General features: G+C 48.0%; 1 protein-coding gene and 1 long non-coding RNA gene across 4 annotated transcripts; one reads left to right on the forward strand and one right to left on the reverse strand.

Annotated features, from left to right (window-relative positions):
- Positions 1–1125: 1125 nt before the first annotated feature.
- On the reverse strand, positions 1126–24416 carry LOC121057043. 3 transcript variants are annotated; one of them, XR_005813610.1, is made up of 7 exons: positions 24151–24416; positions 13736–13917; positions 4743–4904; positions 4504–4622; positions 3373–3534; positions 2094–2244; positions 1126–1906 (listed from the first exon to the last, which is right to left on the reverse strand). It is a non-coding gene; the product is annotated as an uncharacterized LOC121057043 (long non-coding RNA). The 3 variants fall into 3 exon arrangements; XR_005813609.1 differs by having other exon boundaries at positions 4504–4904; XR_005813611.1 differs by lacking the exon at positions 13736–13917 and having other exon boundaries at positions 4504–4904.
- WFIKKN2 (WAP, follistatin/kazal, immunoglobulin, kunitz and netrin domain containing 2) lies at positions 3849–9778 on the forward strand. Its single transcript, XM_040530690.1, has 2 exons — positions 3849–4745; positions 6912–9778. Exons 1-2 carry the CDS (start codon positions 4545–4547, stop codon positions 8421–8423), a joined length of 1713 nt encoding a protein of 570 aa, XP_040386624.1. The 5' UTR covers positions 3849–4544; the 3' UTR covers positions 8424–9778.
- Positions 24417–25223: the final 807 nt, after the last annotated feature.

The following is a 25223-nucleotide window of genomic DNA, read 5'->3' on the forward strand; positions in this document are numbered from 1 at the left end:
GGCGGAAGCACGCAGCTCCAGCCCAGCCAGCTCCCTCCTTCGGGGCAGGGGCAGGAGCCAGCCCAGCGCTCTGCTGCCCTCCAAGGCTGCACCCACAGAGCAGAGGGCTCCATTCCTACGGAACGTGCTCCCAAGGCAGCCAAACCCTCCTGTTGTGGCTCTCAATGGTGCAGCCATGGCGAGCAAGCTACCAGGTGGCAGCACTGGATCGCGGCCGTGCCTGGAGAGGGGGTGGTTTGTGTTTGTGTTGGCAGAGCTGGCGCCAAGTGGCGGCTGGCCCAGACAGCACGAGAGGCCGAATTTGCAAGGGCCCCTTTGCCGAGGCAGAGATCAATGGGAGATGGGAGGTCGAACATTGCAGGGTGGCAGCTCCTGCCAAGAGCCCTTCCACAATAAAACCAGCAAATCTATCCGCTGTCCGCTTAGTAACTGCAGATGAGGATTGCTCAGTTTGCCTAATAAATGTCATCAACAGTTTACTGTTCCTTTAGCAGTGGTTTAAGAAAAAAAAACACAGCAACACCACAATTATACTTGTTTGTGCATCAGAGGATCCCATTTCCCTCCTCAGTTGGAAGGGGCCACGCCAAACGTTGGGGCAGCATTTGGCACAGCAGAGAGGGGCAGGGACGTCCCATCAGAGCTTAGAAACAGTAAGAAAATGGACAAAGAAATTATCATTAATGAAAATAGCCACAGTTAAGGCAAGTCTAGATCAACAGCCTTAACCAGGAGGGTGGGTGTCCTGGGAGGGATTTCAGGGCTGTGGTGTAGGGTCAGATGGGTACCGCGTGTCCCCACCACCGGGAACAGAGCCAGGCCACTGCTTTGTGCCACCAGGACTCAGGTTTGTCCATGGGCGAGCCAAAGGAAGCTCTTCCCAGGTCCCCATCCAACAGCCTCAGATCAACACCTTGATCAGAAAGGGTGATTTTGGGGTAGTACTGGGGTTTCTTCCAAGGCGTGAACTCATTTGTGAAGAGCTTTTTCACAGCAGTATCTGGCACTGAGTCCATAAGCCAAGATAAACCATAAATTCAATGATCAGAACAGAATTGTTTAGAGAAAATTGAGCATAAGCTTTATTTTATTTCTTATATTAAAGAAAAAAAAAATGCACGATACTTTATAAACAAGAAAGAACAGAAAAACCATGCCCAGGCACTTTGACAGTCTCTGATTCACAGCTGTCACAAGCTGGTGTTGTCCTGGAGTACCCAGTCAGATCCACTGTGCAGCTAATCTAATTTAAACCAGGTGAGCAATGAGCCTTCAGTGAAACCCAGAAGATACCAAGGGCATCATTCTCACAACCTGTGCTAGGACAGCCGGGTCCCTGCTGTCCCAGGGCCATCTGCATGCTGGTGTCACCTCCTGGATGTGGCCATGTCACAGCCTTTCTGTGATGTTCTGGCTGGGATGGGGCAGCTGGCGAGGGTTATTCGGAGCCTCCTCTGACCTCAGGAGCTGCCTGGCAGCATTCACAGAGGGATTTATGGTGCTGTTGTCCTCTCTCTGCTGGCAGGGTTCAAGTGGCCAAGGGACAGATCCTTCCAGGGCTGAGTGCTCCCTGTTCCTGGAGTGGTGGGAGTTGGGGGGGAACAGCGCCTGTCCCATTTCCATTGGATTAAGGCAGGATTTGACTCCCTAAGAAGCTTCCTATGAAAAAGGTTTACTGAAAGCCTGATTTCTTAGTTAACATGAATTTCCTGTGCCTCATGTACAGCGACCCAACAAAACCATCATTATCATTAAGGATGATGTCTTTGTCCTTTTTCTTAGTCATCCAGGCTCCTATGGGATGTCCCTGCTGCTCTCCACTGTGCCAAACGCTGACCTAACATTGGTGTGACAAGACATCAAATCTAGACGTTCAGGTTACCTTTCCTTTAATGATACCTCTAACCTGCAAGAGGGATACAATTCAGTCAGCTGAGCGCACGTCCCATGCACCTGCTCCTTAAGGTCTCTTCCAACACAACCCATTCTGCGACTCCGTGGTTAACCTGCCCCCGTTAAGCTCCACCAGCCTGGCCAGCACATGCTGAATATGAAAATGAGGTACCAAAAGCAGAAAGCCACAGGGGGCTTACCTGTCCTTGGAGAAGATCTGTCGGGATGGAGGTGGTCATAGCAAAGCAGAAGACTGCTCCATTCATATGCCATGAGCCTGCGTCTGGTTCTTCAGAGCCCTGCTCTGCTCCCCCGTGGCTGAAAAGTGCCTCTGGGCAACCCATCCTCAGTCTGGGAGGGGAAAAATAAATAAGACAATGTTATTCCTTCCTCTTTGAAGGGAGTCCCACCTGGGGTGGGCCCCCAGGGTGTTTTATCAGCATGGCCAAAGCATGCAAGGAGGTGGCTTTGTGGCACCAGGCCGCGGAGCTCTGCAGACCCACCTCTGGCCCATCATGGCAATAGGGTAAAACAGCCCCAGAGGACCCTGGTGGGGGTGGTAGGGAAAAAAATGATTTCTGCGTGGTGGCAGCCCCACGGACCGAGAGCAAACCCCCCCGCACACCCAGCAGCTGTCGGTGAGACCCCCCTGGACATCACCACCTCCAGCGCCGGGACAGCCGCGCGCAGCCAGACCCATGTACAGCTGGTTTCAAAGCCTGTCTGTAGTCAGTTGTACAATATAAAGTGTCTTTGTTTAGTCAACAGAACCACTAATACATGTGATTTTGTTGTTAATAGAGCTGTAAGAATTTTAAGTACCTCTTGGGAATGTGTCATTTTGGGTTGGCTTTTTTAGGCATCGCAGGGTGCTTGCTGCGCTTGTCTTTGTAAACAAGTACTGAATAAAACATTTTGCGCACAGCCGCACTTTGTACAAGTGTCATGCAGGTTTCTAAAGTTTCAGAGAGAATAAATCAACTGCAAACTGCTGCCTGGCGGTTGACTTCACTCCTTATACATAGCTAATTTGGACAACTGCTCTCCGCACATCATACGAAATGCAAATGCTGTGCATATCGTTCATGCGGTCACATAAATCCCAACTGCTTGAGCCTCTGCCATGAACCTGGGGTGCCACAGAAATGCCAGAGCTGGGGGAAGATTCTCTCGGGTTGCTCGTCCTTCCTTTCGGAGGAAGTCCTTAGGACACACTGGCATGTAAATGTACCGAGGAGGAGCAGGAGCCCGGTTCCTGGGGCATTGCCTGCATTTAGGCCTGTCCACGGCAGCTGCTGGTCACACTGGTTTGCTGCCACCACCATCACTGGGGAGAACTGGGCCCATGTTCAGCCACAAAAACCAGCCCTACATGAATAAACCCAGCACAAAACAGGTCGTGCATCCCACATGATCCCTCCTCCTGAAGCAGCGCTGCCGACCCGGCCCTGCTGACCCCTTCCTGGGATGCAAACTCACCTGGTCCTCCCAGGAGGCCCTGGGCACCCAGCAGGATCCGGCCAAGCCAGCCCAGAATTCAGCCTGGAGGCTCTAATCCTGCCAGGTGCTGAGCAGCTCGAGCTTCTGCCACGTGCTTCTACATTTTGGCAAGTGTTCAGCACAAACAGGATCGACCCCTTGCTGTAATAATCAGGGAATGACAAACTCAGCTTGACTGAATTTCCAACACCCCCCCCCCCAATGCAAAAATGCTGTACATTCCTTTATGCAGGTTTCCATAGAGTTGAACTTCTACTATTTTTTTTTGTTGTCGCCGTTAAAGGGGTCAGCAATGCACTGTATGACGGGATCTCGCTGTTGGGAAACATGGAGGAATTCAGGGACACTTTTAACGTCTTGCTGGTGGGGTTGGAGGGCAACAGTAAAAGCAGCATCCTGGAAATCTCCACACCACAGAGAAAAAAAAGCCCGGAGGAGCCCCGGGGGGGGGGGGGGGGAGTTATGAAGACATTCTGCTTTGCAGATCCTAAGTTTAAATAAGTTATTTCTTCCCTGCTTCCTTTGTTAATATATGATATTCTAGCTTTAATTGCTTCAATCCTATTACTTGTTCCCTTTAGCAAGTGATTGTGTAGCCCCTTGCCGTGGGGAAATCCCCTGATCGTGGGTCCCTGTTATTTAGACAAGTACCCTTTCAGAAGTAAATGCCATTCTTAGCATAGGGAAGTACTTTAGGTCTAAAGGGGTTAAGAAGGCCTCCCTGCATTCAGAAACATGCAGGGGTCCCACCGTGCCAGTTCCAGCCTTTTAAACTCTTTCCAGCTTTTTTTTTTCTTGCAACAAATCTGTCTGACTGCCACCAGGACATAGGAAGCGTGTGCCTGTCAAAGAAATCAAGTTTACTTTTTCTGACTTGTTAACAGAGGCAGGGTATAAATAGAGCTAACTCTGCTCAGACTATTAGCGTTTCTCTTAAAATAAGGGGGTAACTTCCTAGGACCTTTAATCCAATGAGGTCCAGACCAAGCTGCACTATCAGGAGAGGCAGCAAAGGAGCTTGCTGAAGCTTTTACAGAAGTCAGGTGCATTTGGGTTCCTCAAAAATTTAAGGCTCACCAAAACAAGCAACTCCAGGCAAACAAGAACTACCTCCAGCTCGGTCACTGCCACTGCCCTGGAGAAGTTCTGAGATGTTGTTGGCGCTGTTCACTCGGTGGATGTGGATCTTGCTGGGGAAGAGCAGTGTTCTGTTGCTTCTGGAGGTCTCTCTGCAAGGGAGAGCTTTACCTCCCATACGGTATTCACACGCAGGGATATGCCCAAATGACATGAACCCCAACCTGTGGGTAGATGCACAGAGCACTTGCAAGAGGGAATGCGAAGCTGACCTGGTGAGTGATGCACATTTCTATATCTCTGCGTTGCGGGCGGTGGGTTTTGTTGGTGAGCTTGCTTGCTTGCACCACGGTCTCTTTCTATTCCATGTGGCAAGGCACCGGCACCATGCTGGACTTGATCCAGACAATGCATGCATTTAATTGACCCGTGACCTATATAAAATAGAAAAGGTTTGATGAATTATCAGTTAAGCGGGGAGGTGTGTGGCAGCTGTCACTTACGCTGCTGTGGGTACAGCAGCTACTCTGTTTGATCATTTTCCCTGCTTTCTTGTCAAAGGAAACATCAGAATTTGATACTCCAGAACTCAGCATGCCTTGGGGCCAATCCACAGTATTTTAGCAGTGTCACGATGTTCTTTATTGTTGGTAGCCATCATCAATGCTTTATATTCCCGGGGCGGAATTCTGTATGAAATCATTTGATTTAACATGTAAATCATCAGCCTTTTCTGCACTTTGAAACATAAAGCGTGCTCGGAGTGCAGAACAGTGGCATAGTTAAAATGACCAAGCAGATGTTCTCTGTGATGCTCCCAGCTCAAATTGTGCTTAGCTTACCACCCTAAAAAACATTTTTCAACCTGTCAGCACTGCCAGCTCAAGCTGGCATCTGAAAATACCTGCTCTTCCTGCCTCTTACATCAACAGCAAAGTTCCTGCAGCCCAAAGCAGGCTGACAGCCACACGTACCGTGCAGAAAGAAGTCATTGGGTTCGTGCTCTACAGCCATGTTGTTTCTGCAGTGCTAGAAGTAGTGGAGCAAAAAAAAAAAAGAGGGGAAAAAGGCTCATCTAGTAAATGAAGAGATTTGCTCCAATGCATCCCATGTGTTATGAACGAAGGTGTTCTTTTTACTTTTGTCAGTCCCGATAAAGCCTTCTTTATTTCAACTACCAGGTGCAGCAATGAATATTAAAAGACTTGTAAAAACCCAGCAGCAGCGGAGAACATTGTTTTAATAATTTACTGGTCAAAACCTGAAAGCCAGAAGCCACTGGATAAAAATACTCACTCTAGCCTTGTCTGAGCAGAGTCCTGGGAACTCACATGCAGGAGTCTGACTTTGCTAAACCACGCTCCTTAACCTCAGCTGAAACCGTTTTGCAACTTTGCTTCTGAAACCTAGTAATGTGCAGCTGGAAATAGGGAAAGAGTTATGTTATTAGGTCATCTTTTTCCCAATAAGGAAAGGATACTGGACTCAGGGGAAACTATTGAGTTTGGTAGCTTAAAAAACATTTTGTTCTCACTTACAGAGAAATCCACTGGATTTCAGGGGGTTGCAGATGTTTAACACATGGTGGAAGCATGCCCTGTCATGTACATGGTAGCAATGTTCATAGTCCCTTAAAGTAATCCCTAATGAAATGGCCACTGTGATTCAGTGGACACATATCAAATACCTTTTCTGTAGAGAAGACAAAAATTCTCCTAAAATTAACCACAATTTTGAGCTGACTGTAGCTAAGATGGGGTGTAATAAATTACTAGAATAGCAATGCTGCATTTGAAAATAGGACTAAAATAGGACAGAGAAGCCATAATGAGCTGTTTTGGGTTTGTTTTTCTAAATACCATAGAAAAATTATTTTTGGAGCAAGAATTTCCTTACTTTTGAGGTATTCTATTATTTCCCCTACAATGTGAACAATTACAAATCCTTGGCAGTTTCACCTCCAAGAGTAGGCTGTTAGTCTCAGGGAATTCAAATAATATTTTACATACTTCTGTGGAAAATAAGAAGGATTACTGCCTACAGCCATATGATAAGTCTTTCCATCCGCTCTTGTTTCTCAGGGCTTGTCCTCAGGCATTTCGGAGTGCTGAAAGGGGGTTGTTAGTTCTGTAGTCAAGCAGTCCATGTGACTCTAGGAAAAACTTATGATGTGGTTAGTGTTTAAGAAACAGCAATACCTTTTCCTTCTCTAGAGGCTTCTCTTGAAGCACTTCAGGACCCCCAACGTGTTTAGCCACCTCCTGGGAGATGCTGGAGGGGTTTATACTTGGTGCCAGTGGGGACACCGAGTTTTGGATCGAGTGAAAGACTTGGGTCCACTGAGCTTGAAACCTTAAAAGTTTCTGGGGTCTCTGCTTACTGGGTCTCTAAAGAGGACTTAACTCTGTCCCCAGTAATTGGGTTGTTTTCTTACCCTGCAGGAATGCGAGACCTTTGAGAAGTGCTGTCCCAATGTCTGTGGGACAAAGAGCTGTGTGGCGGCTCGGTACATGGATGTCAAGGGGAAGAAAGGGCCGGTGGGAATGCCCAAAGAGGCAACCTGCGACCGTTTTATGTGCATCCAGCAAGGCTCAGAGTGCGACATCTGGGACGGGCAGCCCGTGTGCAAGTGCAAGGACAGGTGTGAGAAGGAGCCGAGCTTCACCTGTGCCTCCGACGGGCTCACCTACTACAACAAGTGCTACATGGATGCAGAAGCTTGCATCAAGGGCATCACATTGAACGTAGTCACCTGTCGATACCACCTTACCTGGCCGAACACCAGCCCTATCCCCCCAGAAACAACGGCTCGCCCTACTACCGCCTATTCCGAGACAACTATCATCGATATCCTGCCGCCGGCTCTCGTGAACAACCCCGTCCATCAGTCAGTCTATGTGGGAGAGACCGTCAGCTTCCTCTGCGACGTTACAGGGAGGCCCAAGCCAGAAATCACATGGGAGAAGCAGGTCGATGGGAAAGAAAAAGTCATTATGAAGCCAAATCACGTCAGAGGGAATGTTGTGGTCACCAACATTGCCCAGCTGGTCATCTACAACACCCAGCTTCAAGATGCAGGCATCTACACCTGCACGGCCAAAAACAGCGGTGGCCTTCTCAGGGCTGATTTCCCTTTGTCAGTCATCAAAGGAGAACCCACATCCAAAGAAGCTTCTCAGAACAAAACACACTTTCCAACTGATGAGTGCCTGAAGCAACCAGACAGTGAAGACTGTGGAGAAGAGCAGACCAGGTGGTACTATGATGCAAAGAAAAACAACTGCTTTACTTTCATTTACGGGAACTGTAACAGCAACCTCAACCACTTTGAGACCTATGAGAACTGTATGTTAACGTGCATGAACGGCCCAATCAACATTTGCAATCTGCCAGCCCTCCAAGGCCACTGCAAAGCCTACGAGCCCAGGTGGGCCTATAACAGCCTGACAAAGCAGTGCCAGTCTTTCATTTACGGCGGGTGCGGAGGTAATGAGAACAACTTTGAGAGCCGGGAGGCATGTGAAGAGATGTGCCCTTTCCCGAAGAACACGCACTGCAAAGCTTGCAAGCCACGCCAGAAGCTGGTGACCAGCTTCTGCAAAAGTGACTTTGTTATCCTGGGCCGCATAACAGAACTGACCGAAGATCAAGACTCAGGACATGCCCTGGTGACAGTGGAAGAGATTCTCAAAGATGAAAAAATGGGATTAAAATTCCTGGGGAAGGAACCACTAGAAATCACGCTTTTGAACATGGACTGGAGCTGCCCATGTCCCAACATGACCACAGTGGATGGCCAGCTCATCATCATGGGAGACGTCCACAATGGCATGGCTGTCCTACAGCCAGACAGCTTTGTGGGGACCTCCAGCATCCGGCGTGTACGGAAACTCCGCGAAGTCATCCACAAGAAAACCTGTGAGCTTTTGAAAGAGTTCTTAGGATTACATTAACCTCCTGCACACGTGTCAGCCTCCCAGACCTGTTGTTATGTAGGGCTAACAAACGCTAGGCTAGTGCACAAACTAAATGAGCTGTTTGAAGATACAGTGTAGGAATTATGCAGAACCCTTATTTTAATCCATTAATGATGCTTAGCAACAATGTAGTATGGTCTTTGGCAAGCACGTAAGACAGCAGCAAAAGGCTATTAATCTTGCATTGAAATCAATTTGTCCATATAGGAATGCCATTTAAGTAGATGACTCACTGCAGTAATTATACAATTTTTATATAGCTTCCATCATAAATGATGGAATTCATAGCATTTGTGTAGCTAATTGGTACACAGCTAAGTAATATATAATGTCAGCTTAATCTGTCTCATTTACAGTATGGAAATGTTATGGTAAGTCATTATAAGTAAGTCACACTCTTGTCTCCTCATAGCAGCACTAATATATTTCACGAGAAAAGCCTGTAAATTATTGTCTGTATTTACAATTGCGCACATTTAACCAATCTATGTGTTATGAATTTGCTTATTTTAATTCCTAGCAGTTTCCTTTGGATTGTACCTCGTTTTTTGAATGGCAACTACTACCTGCTGGCAATCCTTACCTGAGAAAACTCCCACTGAAGAACTCCCTTGATCCTAAACCCAGGACAACAGGTCCATGTAAAAGCCCAAGGCACACTCTCACCCCTGAAATTACTTTTCTGTCATAAAAGCAATGTCAGCAAACACCCTTATTCTATTGCACTTTCCTATTTTTGTTTTAATCAATATATTGTCTGTCTATCACACAAAGTGCAAGGCAGGAGGATGGCGGTGTGCTGCCAGATGTTTTGCTTTTGAAAATCCTTTACATCTGAGCACATGCAGTGATTTATTGCTTAATTTCATCAGAAAGCCTGTTTTTATAGGTGAGAAAGTAAAATAAAAGCAGTCAAAATGAAATCCAAAATAGAAAAGTGCAATACACAGTCTGCAGACTTTTCACACGTGCACAGACACAAAGCCAGTGAAGAACAAATGCATGGACACAAACAGACATAGGGACAGTTTAAAGATATTTATCAATTTGAGCATTTTAGGGCATGCTTTGAAACGATGGAAAACATCTTGTGCTAGGCCACTGTATATATGTGCATGAATAAAAACCCCAAGAAAGATGGCGTGGGCTGTGGGTGTGAACATGCATATACACATTTTAACATTTGTGTGTCCAAAAATGTAACATTTGCCTATGTAAAAATCCTTAAATAAAGAAAAGGTTGATCCTGGAAAAATCCTGCCTCTACTGGGGAATGTTCTTGCCCGTCAAAGTGGGACATGAGGGCTACATGGTGAGTTTCATCCAAGGCACCTCTTGGTTGGGGTGGGTCACCTCATCCAAGGCACCTCTTGGTTGGGTCACTGCAGTGCCCACCATGGCACAGAAAGCAACCAAGGGCTGGAGCAGTCCCCAGCCACACCTCGGGGAGCTGAGGGAGGTGCAGTGAGCACTGCTCCATGCTGACATCCAACAGGCAGGCTGGGGGCTGTGCCTGCTCCTGCGCACCTATGTACGATAAGGGTTGGCAGAAGGAGATGAAGGAGGTAGATGTTGCACTTCAGCATGGCATGCAAGCCTCTAAATTCCCAAAGCTTGCACACATTGGGTGTTTTGCACCTGTCAGGGTTTGGAGGAAAGAAATTTAACAGTGGGGAAGGTGAATGGAAAAGTTAAAGGTGGAGGCCAGCTTCAGTCTTCATGGTGGGTTTTGTGCTCAGCAGCCGAGCGATGGGCAGGGACTCCAAGGAGGCAGAGAGCTAGGCTCCTCTCCTGGTGGTCTGGGTTTGGGTTGCATCCAAAATGCTCCGGCAACAGGAACTGATCTAAATCTCTGCTTATCTGTATAATTCTGGAAGAAGCTGGGTGGGAGGGAGAGGAGCCTGGATCAGACTGCTGACCAAGAAAATACCTGCTTGCTTTTTTTGTTGTACCTTTCCTGAGTGTATGTGAGAAAAATTCCAATTAAAGGTTCGTAACATTTACCTATGTTCTCATGACAAATCCTTCCTGGGGCCAAGAGGCGCCAGCCCCGCTGCCCTCCCAGACCCCCAGCCCAGGCCATGGCATCTGTCATACAAGCAAGCTGTAGGAAGTGGCATGTTCCTGCCATACTTTCCAACAAGAAGGCATTGGAGGATGAAGGTTTAATAAAGACTGGCTTTATATGGTCCTTTCTTCCAGAAGCTAAAGGATTTTGCAAGTGTGGGAGTGTTTGAGTGGCTCTGGAAACGTACCCGGTTGTTCCAGAAGAGCTGGGATGCAAAAGCTGCTGAGAGCAAAAAGCAGCTGATGCATGGCTTTTCCAGCAAGCACATTACTGTGCTCAAGTCTAAAATGCAGTCTGAGAACTGCTGCTCCCTGAGGCAGAAGGAGCCATACCGTGGGCATCCCCTCTCGGGGGGAAACCCATCCCTAGCCATCCCAGCAGCACCTCCCCTGGGCACAGGGCTGCCATGAGCAGAGCCTCTCCACCTTCTGACCTTGAAGAGCTTAGCCCGCCACTCAAAGCTAATATTTTAGTTCAGCCTCCTATTAAACCCTTAAGAAGCCTAAAATTCAAGTCTGACCAGTCAGCCAGCCCGAGGAAAGCACACGCACAGGACCAAGCACTGAAGGATGTAGTTAAAGCCCTTGCAAGGCTAATAGGTACTTGCACAGAGCTCCTGATCAGAAAATCCCTCTCGCATTGTTCACACAGTTTTCTGTCCTGTTCTCTAGGGTGCATATTTCAAGGCAACCTTAAGGTTGTCAGAAAGCTGGATGGAAATGCCAGTTTGTATCAAAAGTATGAGAGAAAGGGAAAAGCCTACTCGATTTCTCTCCTGGCCTGGAAGCAGGCTGGGAAAGAACACGGTGGTGGAGCTGGAGGCAGGCGACCCTCTTCAAAGCACATGGCAAAGGCCAGCAGCCGCTGGGACAATGCTGAGTCAAACATGTCCAAGCATGGAGAGCAGCAGCATTTCCATGTACACCCACCTGTGTTAGCGGGGCTGGTGCTGAGTTTGGGCAGAGCGGGAGGTCTGAAGGTCCTGGGACCTGTGCCGAGCTTGGCACTGGGTAGAGCCAATGTGTGGAAAGAGAGGGAGCAGGGACAGAGACCTGCAGGGACAGAGACCTGCAGGGACAGAGACCTGCAGGGACAGAGACCTGCAGGGACAGAGACCTGCAGGGACAGAGACCTGCAGGACTCAGGGACAGAGCGGGAGGTGTGCTGGACCCTCGAGCTGCAGGAGTGCACAGAGTGTGTGATCCAGGAGTGCACAGAGCCACTGACACCAGCACCACTTGCCCACCTCCCGGTCTGGAGTGACGATGAAAAGTGCAACGCATTGATCTGCAAACCCTGCAGCTACAGCTGAATGGAAACCATCCAGCATATGGATCTGAAAATGAGTCACAGGTTATTGTGCAAACCATCTGCACAGCCGAGCTCTATTAGCAGAGGGACAAAATACCAGCAAAAAAGTGATGGCGAGCAGCCTCTGACAGAGCACACCCCTGTTACAGGACCTGGCAGCTCAGGGCGTGAGGGCCCCGAGGGAGCAAGCATGGAGAGGTGGCTGCGTAATTCTCAGAGGTAGGGGCCTGCATCAGCACAAACCCCGGAGCAGCTAAGGTCAAAGGAAGGAGGAAATTGAGAAAGAGGAAATATTCACGTTGTGGGAGTCAGAGATGAGGTCAGGCAGAAGCTTTGATGGACAACCAGCTCCAGAAGTAGGAGCAAACAGAGATGATGACACCACTGGAATATGATTCAGATGGCAGAGGTATTTAAGAGCTTAGCTCCCAGTTGTTTCAAAGGGAATTAGGGACCCCTACAAGAATTACTGCCCGCTGTGGGTCTGGGCTCCTGAGGGCGGTGGCTGAAGCAAAGCTCCTGCATGGCTTCCTGCGAAAAGGAGGAATAACGCAGCCAACACCGAATGAGCACCGTGCAACACGAGCCCTGCTTCCTCTGCCTGAAGCACCTCGCGCCTGCTTTGCTGAAATTTGCCCCGTGTGCACATAGCGTGAAATTCTCATATAGCCAATTGCCAGGAAAGATTATGGGCAGGCTGGATATCTACATCAGGGTTGTGCGGAGCCAGGTTTCCAGAGGCCCCGGGTGCTGGGAGCTGCTGGAGTCGGTGAGAGCCCTTTGCTGCTCCTCAGCTGTGAGCACGTCACCCCGAGCCAGAGCTGCGAGCCTGGAGCCTGTGTTTTTATACCAAATATTTAGTGTTTTCCCCTTCGCAGGCTCTGGTTACTGATTGACTACAAGTGACCTCCAACTGCCTTATTGATTTACAGCAGCTGTCAACAGACAAAAAATGAGCCCCATGCTCAGGATCTGAGAAATACTGTGAATGGAGGTTGCACAACTGAATAAGTGTTCTGCCAGCTCTTTAAATCTTGAAAAAAATGCCAGCTTGAGCTCCTGATCTACAATGCAAACACCAGTGGGATATGAAGATAACACTGCAGCATTATTGGACGTATCTATTAGCCAAAAAATCAGCACAGCCTGCTTAATTCACAGCTATTTATGGCTGGGCAAATGATATGACATTCAGGCCCAAGAGTTTAGAAACTCAATGGAAGGTCTTTCAAAGGCTGCTCTGCAGTTCAGATTTCAGCCAGAAAGTTCCGATTTTGGTGTTTTACTCTGTGTCTATCAGTCTCTGCTCAGACAACCCTCAGTGGTGCCACCTCTGTGTGGTGGTTACAGGACACAAAGGGCCATGGGTCTTGTCCCACCTGGCAATTCCTACCGTCTCATTTGTCACAGTGAAATCGAGAAATGCAGGAGGAAAGGAGGAGGCTGGAAAAAGAGAGAATGAGGAAAAGAGGGAGGAGGGAGAGCATTTTTACACCTTAAACTAGCACGATGACACGGTAGTTGGACTGGATTAACTGGCATGAAAAGGAACTACCCCTTAAGGAGTCGGTACCTTCTCTTCCTCCTTTGCTCCACTCCTAGCACGCCCAGATCAAAGTGGGTACTGTAACATGCGTAAAGGACATTACTTCCACTACTGCTTGAAATAAACAAAAAACTAGCAGTAATAAATCTCCAGAATCAGATGGTATTCACCCAAGGGTAAAAGTACTCACATAAGAAATTACTTAACTATTAACTACAGCAGATAACCTTTGCTTCAGCCTGCTGCAGGACCGGAGGGCTGGAAGGTGGCAAACATGGGGCTACTTTTAGAAAAGGGTTCCCAGGAACTGGACACAAGAACTCAGCAAGTCTGGTAGAAAGTGTAAAAGAGAGCAAAACTCACCAGATGAATGAGTGTGGTGTAAAGAGGAAGAGTCTGCAAACTTCATCGGGGTGAAGTGGTGCTCTCTAACTCTTTGAAGCAGTCACGAGGACAGAGATGGTCCAGCTGATAGAGCTGACTTGGATTTCGGTAAGGCTCCAGGGGAAGTTCTCACCCGAGATCTTTAAAGAAACTTAGCTGTCCTGCAGTGAGACATAAAGCAGTCTCTTGAGCCAAGGACTGGTTAAACAAAGGAAAGAAGGGGTGAGAATGAAAGGTCAGCTTTCATAATGAAGGGAAGTCATCGGCAGAGTCCCTTGGGGACACGTGCGATGGGCTGGGCTGCTTAATGGAAATGATCTGGAGAAGGGATTGGAGAGGCAGGTTACCAGCTTCGTTGTCAATACCAAGTCACTTAGGACTGCAAAAAGACAAGCCGACAGAGGAGCTGTAGAAGGACACTGTAATACCAAGTGACAGGATGACAAAATAGCAGATGAAATACAATATTGATTAATATACGTGGGGTGGAAAACAAGCTGTAACTTTGCATTGCAGTGATACCTTCAAACAAGCTATTCTCATTGGAGACCAAGATGATCTGACATCAGATTTGGGACTGAATTCCCCTCAATTTGCTGCTCTCTGAATTCTGGGTCTCTGCCTTGAACCCACCTCGCAGAGCTCAGCTCAGGCCACACTGATGATGGCCAGGCTTGGCTGCAGCTTTCCTCAAGGCTGGAGAGCAGCTCACAGAGAGGGAGCTGCTCTAAAATGCTGTGGTGGTCACCCAGAGCAGGACAGGACCCACGGCCCTGGGGAGCAAGGGGCTGCTCTGAGTCATTGCAGATGGATTTTCAAAGGTAGTTTGATGCATAAGGATAACAGCTGACAGCAGCATTTAGGAACTTGTAAGCAAATTCATTTCTATTACTTTTCATTCACCTGGGTTTATTTGGAAAAGCCAAGCAAACATCTCTATCACCTGCAGGAATATACATGCTAATTGGCAATATCTAGGAAAATAAATGTAAATGTGGCCCCGTTGCTTCCCAAGTGGCACGGGCAGCAGCTGCGCTGCCCTCCGGTCTGAGTCCCTGTCTCTCTGCTCCCTGCTCATGCCTCCGAAACCCCAGACAGCACAGAAAACTCAGCAAGAATAACCACAATGGGGATTGACCACAATTCTGTGCTCCAGGGAAGGAAAAGTGGGGGCTGAGCCCCCCCCAGAAACAAAGCCACAAGCCACACACGAGCCTCAGATGCCCCATGCTTGCTCATGTCCCCCATGCCCCAGCCCAGCAAGGACATCCATGGCTAAAGCAGGGGATGGTCCCAGAGGAGACCTGGGGGAACGTGTGGAGGAGGTTGTTCCTGAAGAGCCTGAAGAGCTCACTCTTCCTCCTCAATCCCTTCCCCCTTTTCTGCTCACGAGATGGTGTAGCAGGAGGAATGCTATCGAGTGGTGGAGCCAGCGACACCATGACCGCAGTGGGAAGGCGACGCACCCCAGTGAGTGCATCGTGTCCCAAGAAACCTTTGAAGGCTGTGGGGCCAGTGCAGACCAGAACCTCTGCAACCTACGGCCCTCAGCAGAGCTCTCTATATCCATTTCCCTGTCCAGCAATGTCCAACCATACTAACATGGTCACAGGAGACAAACCCAAGCACCAGCGACTGACCATACGCACACAAAACTGCTGCACCCACCGCGGCCCGAGCATGGAGAACCCCAGGTCCCACACAGCCACAGCTTCCTATTTTTGCAATATTTGGGGTGCAGAGAAAAACAAACAAAACCCCGCTCGTCCCCCAGCACTGAAATGACGTCAGAATGCTGGAAATTGGGGCAGGAGCATCCAGCTGCTCCCATGGCCTGACACAAGATGGCGTGTGGCATCGCGCTTTAGGGCCTTGCCTCTTGCTGCCTTGCATCCACCGGGTTTCTTCCCTTCCTAAAGTGAAATATTCTCACCTACTGTGGTTAGATTTGCCTTGCCCTCGTTAATTTAACTGTTTCACAGACACTCTGCTGTATAATTTAGATTTTCTAAGGGAAAGCAACCCCTGCGGAGCTGGATGGCTGGGGTCACGCTTTGCTGCCTTTCATCCTTGCCTGGTGAGCGATACAGCAGGAGAAATTCAATGTTTATTGGAAAAAATAGATATAGTCAGGAGTGTGATAAGGCAGTCAAATCCATTTGCAGAGCTGCAAGAAAAGGACACAATGTATAATTTATTTGACGCTTTTTGTCTCCCTGTATGCAGATTGTCTGGTTTCTAAATATATTGGTCCAGTTATTCAAAATTATTCATGAATCTCTTCTATGAATAATACTTGATCTGCAAATAATCCAAAGAGTGAATATTGCAATCAAATTCTCCATTTCTGCTGTAATTTATTGTAGCTAACAGATGTATACGACTCAGGTAATTAACTCAGGATGAAACTCAAATTGTATATTTGATTATAATATTTGCAATTCACAATTTGCACTGTGATAGCTAGCTCGAAAAGTCATCTAATCAAGAGACGAGCAAAAGTATCCTATTGCTGGCATAACTAAATTGCTGCTCCTCTCAGTCCGTTTGGCATTTAAGCGAAAGAAGAGCCATTCATGAGTACGTGCAAGCAGAGCTGCAGCACTGCGAGGGCTGTGCACAGACAGGGCAGACCTGCACAGAGTCAACAGTGAACAAACACAGATTAAAAGTGAAATGCTAATAGCTTTCTCAGATCTACAGATTGAACAGTGTGAAAAGCAGGACTTACATCAAAGGTGTCCTCATCTTTAAGGTCTCTGATAGCTTTTTCCAGGAAAATATCTGAAGCAGGGTCGGGTGGGCATCTTTCTCCTTGACTGTCCAACCTATGTCTGCACTTGTGATTATGTTCACAGGGCCATGCGCTGTGAGCAGTGATGGAGAACCGCTCCTTGCCAATGGAGAGCTTGCAGAGGGGACAAGCTTGCAGAGGGGACAGTTTTTACTTGTCTGGGCTTTCAGCTACAGAAGTATCCAAGTGCACGGGCAGTTCAAAGCATTTAGGAGTCGTGAGTCATGACTTGCAATATCGTGAACTTGGCTTTAAAATCCTGTTATTTCTTTCCACAGAATCATAGAATCACCTAGGCTGGAAAAGACCTTCAAGATCACCAAGTTGAACCATCAACCTGACCTACCGAGTCCTGTCAATAAAACCTGTCCTTCAGTGCCACATAGAAATGCCACAGCCATGTCTCTTAAACACCCCCAGGGATGGGGCAGCCTGTTCTAGTGCTTGACCGTCCTCCCCATGAAGAAATTCTTCCAAATGTCCAATCTACCCCTCCCCTGGTGCAAACTGAGACCATTTCCTTGCATCCTATGCTTGCCACCTGGCTGGATAAATTCACAGGAGTTTTGGTTGTTCTTTTAATTTGCCATCAGATTGCAGAGCCTTGCAGCAACCAGTTTTCAGCTGTCCTTTGCCCCCACCAGCACTAAACACATACTCCTTTTCTCGTTTTTGTGAGTGGAAGTTTAAGGTCTCGCTTAATCACATAATCTCCAAAGCAGGAGCTTTAGGAGATCTATCAACTACAACAAGGCTCACGACACTATACCAGGGTCAGAAAGAGCAGTGTTGCCATCTAGGGACTTGCTGTGAGCTTTAAAAATTGAGATTTTTTTTTTCCAGATGGGATGCTCAAATGTATTTCGAATTGATAGTGGCCATTTGCTTGCTTGCTGTAGGCAGGCTAAGGATGGAAGCAGGTACTGGGGGTGGCCTTTTAGGCTTGGCTTTTGTTTTCCTGCAAAATGACAAACCCTTTCAGTTCAGCCCCATATGCCAGGCAGAAACTCAGCCCCACAACCAGCAGCAGCTTCGCATTCACTCACAACACCGGGAACGCATCCATCCCAACACACACCTGCACACCTACTACTTTTTCATTCATTTTTTCATGTTTAGTGAAAGAAGTTTTTCAGAGGACAAAGACTGAAGGAGGATTTGCTGCTCCTGCCCTGACAGGAAGATTTACACATGAGCAAATGATTTGTAACAAATACTGAGCAAGATAGATGGAGCTGCTTCTCTTGTTCACAAATTATTTGCAGACTATGGGCTTGAAGAGGAAGAAAATTTTCCCTTGCTTTGTAAAGTACACACATGCATTTTTTTATTATTATTATTTATGACTACATCACTGGGAAAAACACTCCTGAGAGCACATTTTGCAGAATTATTGCAGCTCACAGGTTGTTACATTTGTAATCTGGAGAGAGGACAGGTTTGTCTTCCACCCTCCTTTCTCCTATTTAGTAATTGCCTTGACCAGCAAGACTTTTGTCATGGGTTTGAGCCTCTGGGCACTGCAAGGTCATAAAACTGAAGTCTGAGGCCTCCACCTTTCCCACCAGTGTATTGCAGAAGCTGCTCCTGGGTTTTGCTGGGAGAGCACAGCTCCTTCCATCAAGCTCCAGGGCAAACACATGCACCGCACACACACACCCCAGACCCCTCGAAATTTCTGCATGCATTCCTAAGCGTGGTTAAAAAAAAAAAAAAAGCACAATTTCTACAAATATTTCTGGCAGAAGGGAAGCTTCTGGAATATGAGGTGCCACCACAGAAGGAACTGGTGGGAGATGGACATGGAAACGGGGACAGCAGACACCCTGAAGGGCTCCACTCCTGCCAGTTTAGGGAAACCTGAAACACATGGACAGGACCCACGTGTGCAACAACCACCGGAGCCCCAGTTCCGTCCCAAGGAGCCCTAGCTCTTACTTTTCTGCAAGGAGCTCCGAGTATAGCTCCCCACTACACAGCACTTTGCAGAGAAGGCCACACATATTTCTGTCGTTGGGGGTGGTTATATCCCATAAGGGACTAACTTGTTTTCTTTTTCTGTATAAAGCTTTCCTTTCCCTAGTTCCACAGCTGGAATCGGAAGGCACGGCCACGTACTTGGCAGTGCTGGGAGCGGGGCAGGTCCTCAGCCAGCTGTGTTGCATTTGTGTGTGATTTGGAGCTTTCCTCCTTGGCCAGCCGGGTACCTGAAGCAGCTCCAAGCCCAGTTCTTGTGGTAGCTGCATCCTGCAGGAGTCACGCAGCCTCATGAAACATGCATTGGTACAGTCTGCCTAATAAAATCTAGCAGTTCATTAAAAAGAAGAAAAATATTATATTTTTGCCCTGACGATCCAGGCACTGCTAGGTGCTAACTAGGTCACTGTTCAAATCCCTGCCTTTGTGGCTTGTGTTCCAGATGTGGGCAAGTGTGTCTACATTACCTATCGATTTGTGCAAATCATGTAACATACACAAAACTCATTGGCCTGTGAGCTGAGCAAATACCCAATTGGTCTATGCATCCATTATTGGTAGTAGCAGATGGGTTGCTTGCTTAAATAAATGCATTTGCAAACTCCTCTAGGTCTGCTTTCAAAACCAGCAGTTTGTTTGCACAGCGTGGTGCAGCCAGCTCCTCCCCACCCCACTCCCCAAACCTCCCCGGCCTGAAGCTCAGGTGCTTTCAGCTTTGCATAAAGAAATTCTGAACACGAATATGTTTTTGCAAACACAAAAAAAATCTTTCGATTTGTAATATATGAGTAAAGCATTGTTTATGCTCATGCACTGTTAATTGGAGTCATTCATAATATGCCAGTCTAAGCGCAAAGTAGAGACAGAATAAAAACATCTACAACGGCCTGGTGCTGCAAATGCTGAGTAACTTTATGCTCTGGAGCAGAGACTGCCTGAACAGAATCATTTTGTTCACTCCTGGAGCTGCACATAGGGGATGCCTGTAGTTAGCAATTGCAAAGGAGGAAAATAAACGTTTTCTTGCATTCTGCTATTGCATCCTCAGCTGACAAAAAAAAAAAAAAGTCAAGGGGCGGAGGAAAAGCCCATTTGTTTGCTTTGTGACTGCTTGGAGGGGTGTGCTCTCATTTTGGGGCCCAGGGGAGCAAAACTGAAGCGTCTGATCTTTGTGGATTTTTTCCTGTTAGCATCGGAGGTGAAGGCTGACACAGAAAGGAGCGGCCGTGCCAGGTCTCTGCAGGGCAGCTGGAGTGCTACGGGATATGAATGAAAGACATCGTGCAGTACAGCAGGGCTGCTAGGGATTTTTGCTCATGCTTTTTAATTCAGCATTTCTACACGCAAAAACAGCGTCTGCCCTTGCAGGACTGTAGATAACATTTGGGGGACGTATCAGTTCTCCTGCTTCAGTCCAGCTCAGACTGCCTGCCTGAAAAAAAGTGATCAGGAGGCAAAAGCTCCCTGAGGCAGGGCTGTCGTGCCCTGCCTGGGCCCCACCAGTATGGCATAAGGTCTGCGCGTGCTGCTGCTGTGATCCTCTCCAAACCTCGTGCCTCTAGCCCTGCCCTCAGACCAGCCCTGCTAACATGAAGTATCTTTGCTTGCTCCAGGCCTGGAGACCTATGGGTCACAGCTCAGGATCCCCTTTTAGGGGTGCAACGCTCCAACCCCACCCTCAGTGAACTGCAGGCCCCTCCTTGGGACCCATATTGGTCCCAAGAACCAGCTCCCTGCTCCCCCTGCTCCAGCCAAACACAGCTGCTCCTCTGTCTGTCATCTGCCCAGAACAGCCCCCAGCATCAGAGAATTTTCAGTGGCAAAGCGAGACCCAAGCTCCTCTCTACCTCAAGCCAACAAAATATTTCCTTTGACTTTAATGACCTCGTGCATCCAAATTTTTCACATGCAGCATATAGGGCACGCTAAGCGAAGGGCTCACAGCCCCTTGCACCCTCTCTGGTAGCCGCAACAAGAAGAGCAGCTGAGGATGGAGCATCCCAAGGCTTGATGGTCCTCTGCTGTGTCAGACCCAGCACCCCAATGAAGCAAGCGTTGCTTGCTCACCCAGAGAGCCCATATGCACCCACCGCTGGCCCCCACCTGCCTGGCACACCACAGCCTCAGCTGTCCCGCACAGTGTCCTGCAGACCTTCTGGTGGGAAGCTGGAGGGAAGGGAAGTGTCGAGCAGGCTCATGTGCCCTATCAGCTGCCTGCACAGAGCCCGGCTGGCCCTTTCAGCCCCGTTCCCACAGCACAACTGCTCAGAGCAGGCACTGCAGCCCCTCAATGGCCACCTTCGTCCGCAGTCACAGGGCAGGAGCATGCAGGCTGCTGACGTGGCACCGCGGTCACCAGCCCCGGTCCCCTGTTCCCGGAGCACCGGGACCCAGAGCCTGCCTCTGGCCGCAAGCAGGGGTCAGACAAGCTCCTTCCTAATCCTTATGTTCACTTTCATGTCTAAAAAACCCCCAAGCAAACAATCAGCAGAGGAGGGAGGAAGCGGAGGCATTTCCCTCTTCTGCAGTTCCTTCCTCTTTCTTCAGTTCTTATTTTCCCCCCTTCTTTCTTTCTTCCCCTACCTGTTGAAATGTGGTTACCACAACATCATCAGCAAAAAGCTGCAATTTTAATGTGTGAAGCTGTTGAAATTTTAAATGCTTGCTTTAAAAAAATGAAACAAAACAAAAAATCCAGAGGAAGAAAGTGTCCTCCCTGTTACCCTGCCAGCCCGGAGCACCTTTTCCTCCCGGCGCCAGGCTCACAGAACCAATGCTTCTTGGCAGGCACGCTGCCACCCTGGTAAAGTCAATGTTTACATTTGTCACATATATTTTTAGTGCATCCTATATCCAGCCATGCCTCATGGGCCAATTGCCATGTCAAAGCAAATGTTGCTTCATTTTTGGAAGGACTGAGAGAAGAGAAATCCCCGAGGGAGTCCTGGCAGCAGCTGGCTGCAGGGTCCCCGTTTCGCCAGTCCTTCAGGTTCCTCCAGTTCACAAACGTGAGCAGAGAAGGAATTTGCTCTGCAAGAGGCCTGCTAGTGCCCGACCTCCGTAAAAGCAAGCACCTCTCATAGCAGCAAAGCTTAGCCTGGGCTGACCGTGCTGCTGGAGGGACCATTGAATTAATCTGTTAGGTTTTGTTGGGCTGGGGTGGTCTTCTGGGGCCTTCTTGGCACCTGAGAACTTCTGAGGGTTATAATAACATTGACTGGATCCCAGTTTTCCTTCTTTTTACCTTAACTCGCTTGCCCTTGTATTGCTAAGACACAGTTCAGCCTTGCACATGGGTTAACCACTCAGCTTTGGACACCCCTGGCAAAAAGGGTTTGTTCTGCGGCCTTCGCTAACCAACAGTTGCTGCTGTGCACTCCCACTCAACATCAGTTCCCTTGAAAACATCCCCATAAAGCAGCCGTCTCCAGTTTAGGCCTATCCTGATCAAGTAGAGGACATCGTGCAGATGAAGTGAACAGTGAGTAATCCTCTCCTTTCCCAGGTGGTAGAAAGGGTCACACACACCAGGTGGTAGAAAGGGTCACACACACCACAGGAGGACAAGGGCGGCCTTCATGGTGCCAGGGCCTGTGGCTCACCCAATCCCTGGCTCCACAGGTGGCTGCTCCTCCAGCTCTCCTCTGCCCCCATCCCACAGCTCTAGGACAAGGCTGGGAGGTGTGAGGCCGGTGGAGGTGTTGTACCCGAGTCACCCGGAGCAAGAGGCAAACCTCACCACACCTCTGCCAGGCACAGAAATATGGTTCTGCCTTGTGCTGATGGGGAATGGAGACCCAGAGAAGCCAAAGCAGCTGCTCGAAGCGAGAAGCTGGCGAGCACGATTAGCAGCTCATATCCTTTCATTCACAGCTCTCCACAGCATGATTTATCGTGTGGTTGAGAAAAAACAAGTAAAGGAAGAAATAACTGGCTAAAGGTTGTACAGCCTTGGCTCTCCTTTGTCTTTCAGCCCGCCCAGATAAACGTCATTATGGAAAGGCTGGGGACCCTGCAGCTCAGCAGCTCTAACAGGGAGTGAAAGCAGCAGCTCTGGATGAAGATAACTGCAGCAGTTATATGACTAATCCCGACATCTACGGATGTTTTCGACTCTGCCTGCAAGAGTTATGTGATCCTAAGCATCCTTAAGGAAAACAACTCCATTCTGGCTAGCAGATGACTAACTGCTAGCAGATAATACAGATATCTTTTCACATCTGAAAAGAGACTGACATATCCAAGACGACAGTGCCCCACAGAAACATTTGCCGAAGTGACTCAAAGCCAGGCACTGGAGCACAGCTAGCTGTTCCCAAAAAGCAACTGGGAATCAGACAAAGGGGGAGCCCGTCCGCAGCGCTGCCAGCCAGAAGGAGCCTTTTGTTCAAGGCGATGTAAATGCCAGGACAGGGAAGGGGCCAGGCTGCCACCCTCAGCAATGCTCCTGCAGTATTAAACAGCCTCAGGTCTCTCCAAATTAAAAAAAAAAAAAAAAAAAAAAAAAAAAAGGTCAAACCACCAGCTCCAAGTGCTTGGGCTTTGGAGAAAGTCATATCAAAGTCAGCCTCACAGCCTCCATCTCCCCTTACATATCACTCATTTTCTAGATTCATCAGGCAGATATTTGAGTACATGGAGGCCATTTGTGCAGGCATCAAAACGCCAAACTCACTGGAGAACTGACCAGACCACATTGCACGTACACATAGCGCATCACCCACAGCACACACACAGAGAGGAAAAGCTTCAGTGGCCATTAAAAGCATATTTAAGGTTTCCCTCCCTGAAGTCATCTCTGTGGCAGGTGGCCATGGCCATCCTCCCCCTGAGCTAAGTGGTGGCAGGGGACAAGCAAGACAGGCCGTGGCAGCAGTGGTGGCACCGGTCATGGTGGGTTGCCGGGGGTCCTGCAGAGCGGGAGAGGGACAAAGCACACAATGTTGTCACAGCGGGATTGTTGTGTGACTGAAGTGTGCAGCATTGCCATTGACAATTAGCTATAGATCAGCAATGGAACATTGTTCTCCACCATAAGTATGGGTATTTTTAGACTAATGTGTTCCACAAATGTTTTGCAAAGGAGTTTTCTTTGCCTGAAGCATCTACTTCTTCTCAACCTTCCTGTGATGCAGTGTAAGCCATGTTACTAATAAAAATCATTCTTTAATTTGCTTCCCGAACACAGTTCACAAAATACACAGTATATTTGGGAGTGTCTGTATACTCTGCTATTTCTGTCCTTCTTATTCAACCTCAGAGAGCAGCAAAGGGAACTGTGAGTACAGAGAGAGACAGCCCTGCCCTGAAGAGATTACAGTCTCAATCAGACAATACGCTGCAAATTACACATAGTGAAGCACAGACCTCAGACAAGCTGAATGGGGAAAAGGCTTGGTTTGGGAAGGAAACAAGGAAAAGTAAGTTTTAAGGAAGACTTTGAAGGAAAATAGTAAAATTGATGGGAAAAACTGGGAATTTCAGAGAATAAGATATGAGAATGAAACTGAGAGACTAAATTTCACTGACTTCGGGCAAGTAAGCTGTTCTAAATACTGAATTCTTAAATCTAGAGAGAGACCAAGAAACAGTGGGCCCCAGTGCCAACAGCAGCCTCACTTACCTCCCCCAGCTGCTGCCAAGAGACATGCTCAGAGCCAGCAGTGCAGCTTCAGATAAGCTGGGATGGATGCCTGTAAGGGCCAAGCAGCTCTACCACACAATGCTCATGTTTCTCTTCTGTTAATTGGGCTAACAGACTACCTCCCATAGCTCATCAAGGCTCTGCCTTCGTTTGTAGACTCAGCTGAGCAGGAGTAAGGGCAGCAGGTGCAGTACTGCATCGTAGCGAGGATGGTGTTGGATGGAAGTGAGGCAAGGGCAGGGAGAGGGGACATCGTTTATTAGGTCAGCTGACATACTTGGAAAACTAGACATGCTTTCAGGCACATAAGGCTTCCTTAGGTCTGAAATAGAAGCAATAACCTTAGAGCTAAATACAGGTTGAGAATAATTGTTCTGAGTTAGACTTCATTATATTAATGAATTAGGCAATTTGAGGGAAAGGATGATTGGTTCTTCTTGATCAAAGGGAGGATACTAGCCAGAGGACAGCTGATAATGTCATTTATGGCACAAAGAGAGGGCGAGAGAGACAGGAATAATTACTGCCTAGGGATGGCTGGTGCTAGCAAAAATTATAATGTGATATGCAATCAATATCTGTGTGATTTTTATATCCTAGAGTCAGGAATTTTAGTACTCAGATTGTCTTTTGAAGAAATTTTGGAGAGCTTCCTTAAAGGTCAGGAGTGAGAGGTCGGAGATGGTGTGGCTGATCTCTGAGCATTTCTGTCTTTTGTCAGTTTGTATGAGTTAAATTGAGTTGGTTGCCTTTGGTTGTTGCCACTGCCAACTGTTAAATCTGAAATGCAAACTGCACATCAGCACCAGAGAGGCAGCATACAGGAGGGCAGTGATGGTCTCAGTCATTCTGTATCACTTAGAAATTTGGTTCAATTCAGCAGCTGTGGTTAAATGCCAACACTCGTGAGTTCACATCTATCCCTGTTTCCTGCAAAGTACCAGTCCTTAGGAACCTGTGATTTCCTATGGATCTAAATTTTCACCTAAAAATTAAGTTCTCAGTAGTCTTGTAGAGAAAAGCTAGAAAGTTCAGAAACTGATTTAAATTTA

This window comes from Cygnus olor, chromosome 18, assembly GCF_009769625.2.
Source record: "Cygnus olor isolate bCygOlo1 chromosome 18, bCygOlo1.pri.v2, whole genome shotgun sequence".
Taxonomy (NCBI): Eukaryota; Metazoa; Chordata; class Aves; order Anseriformes; family Anatidae; genus Cygnus; species Cygnus olor.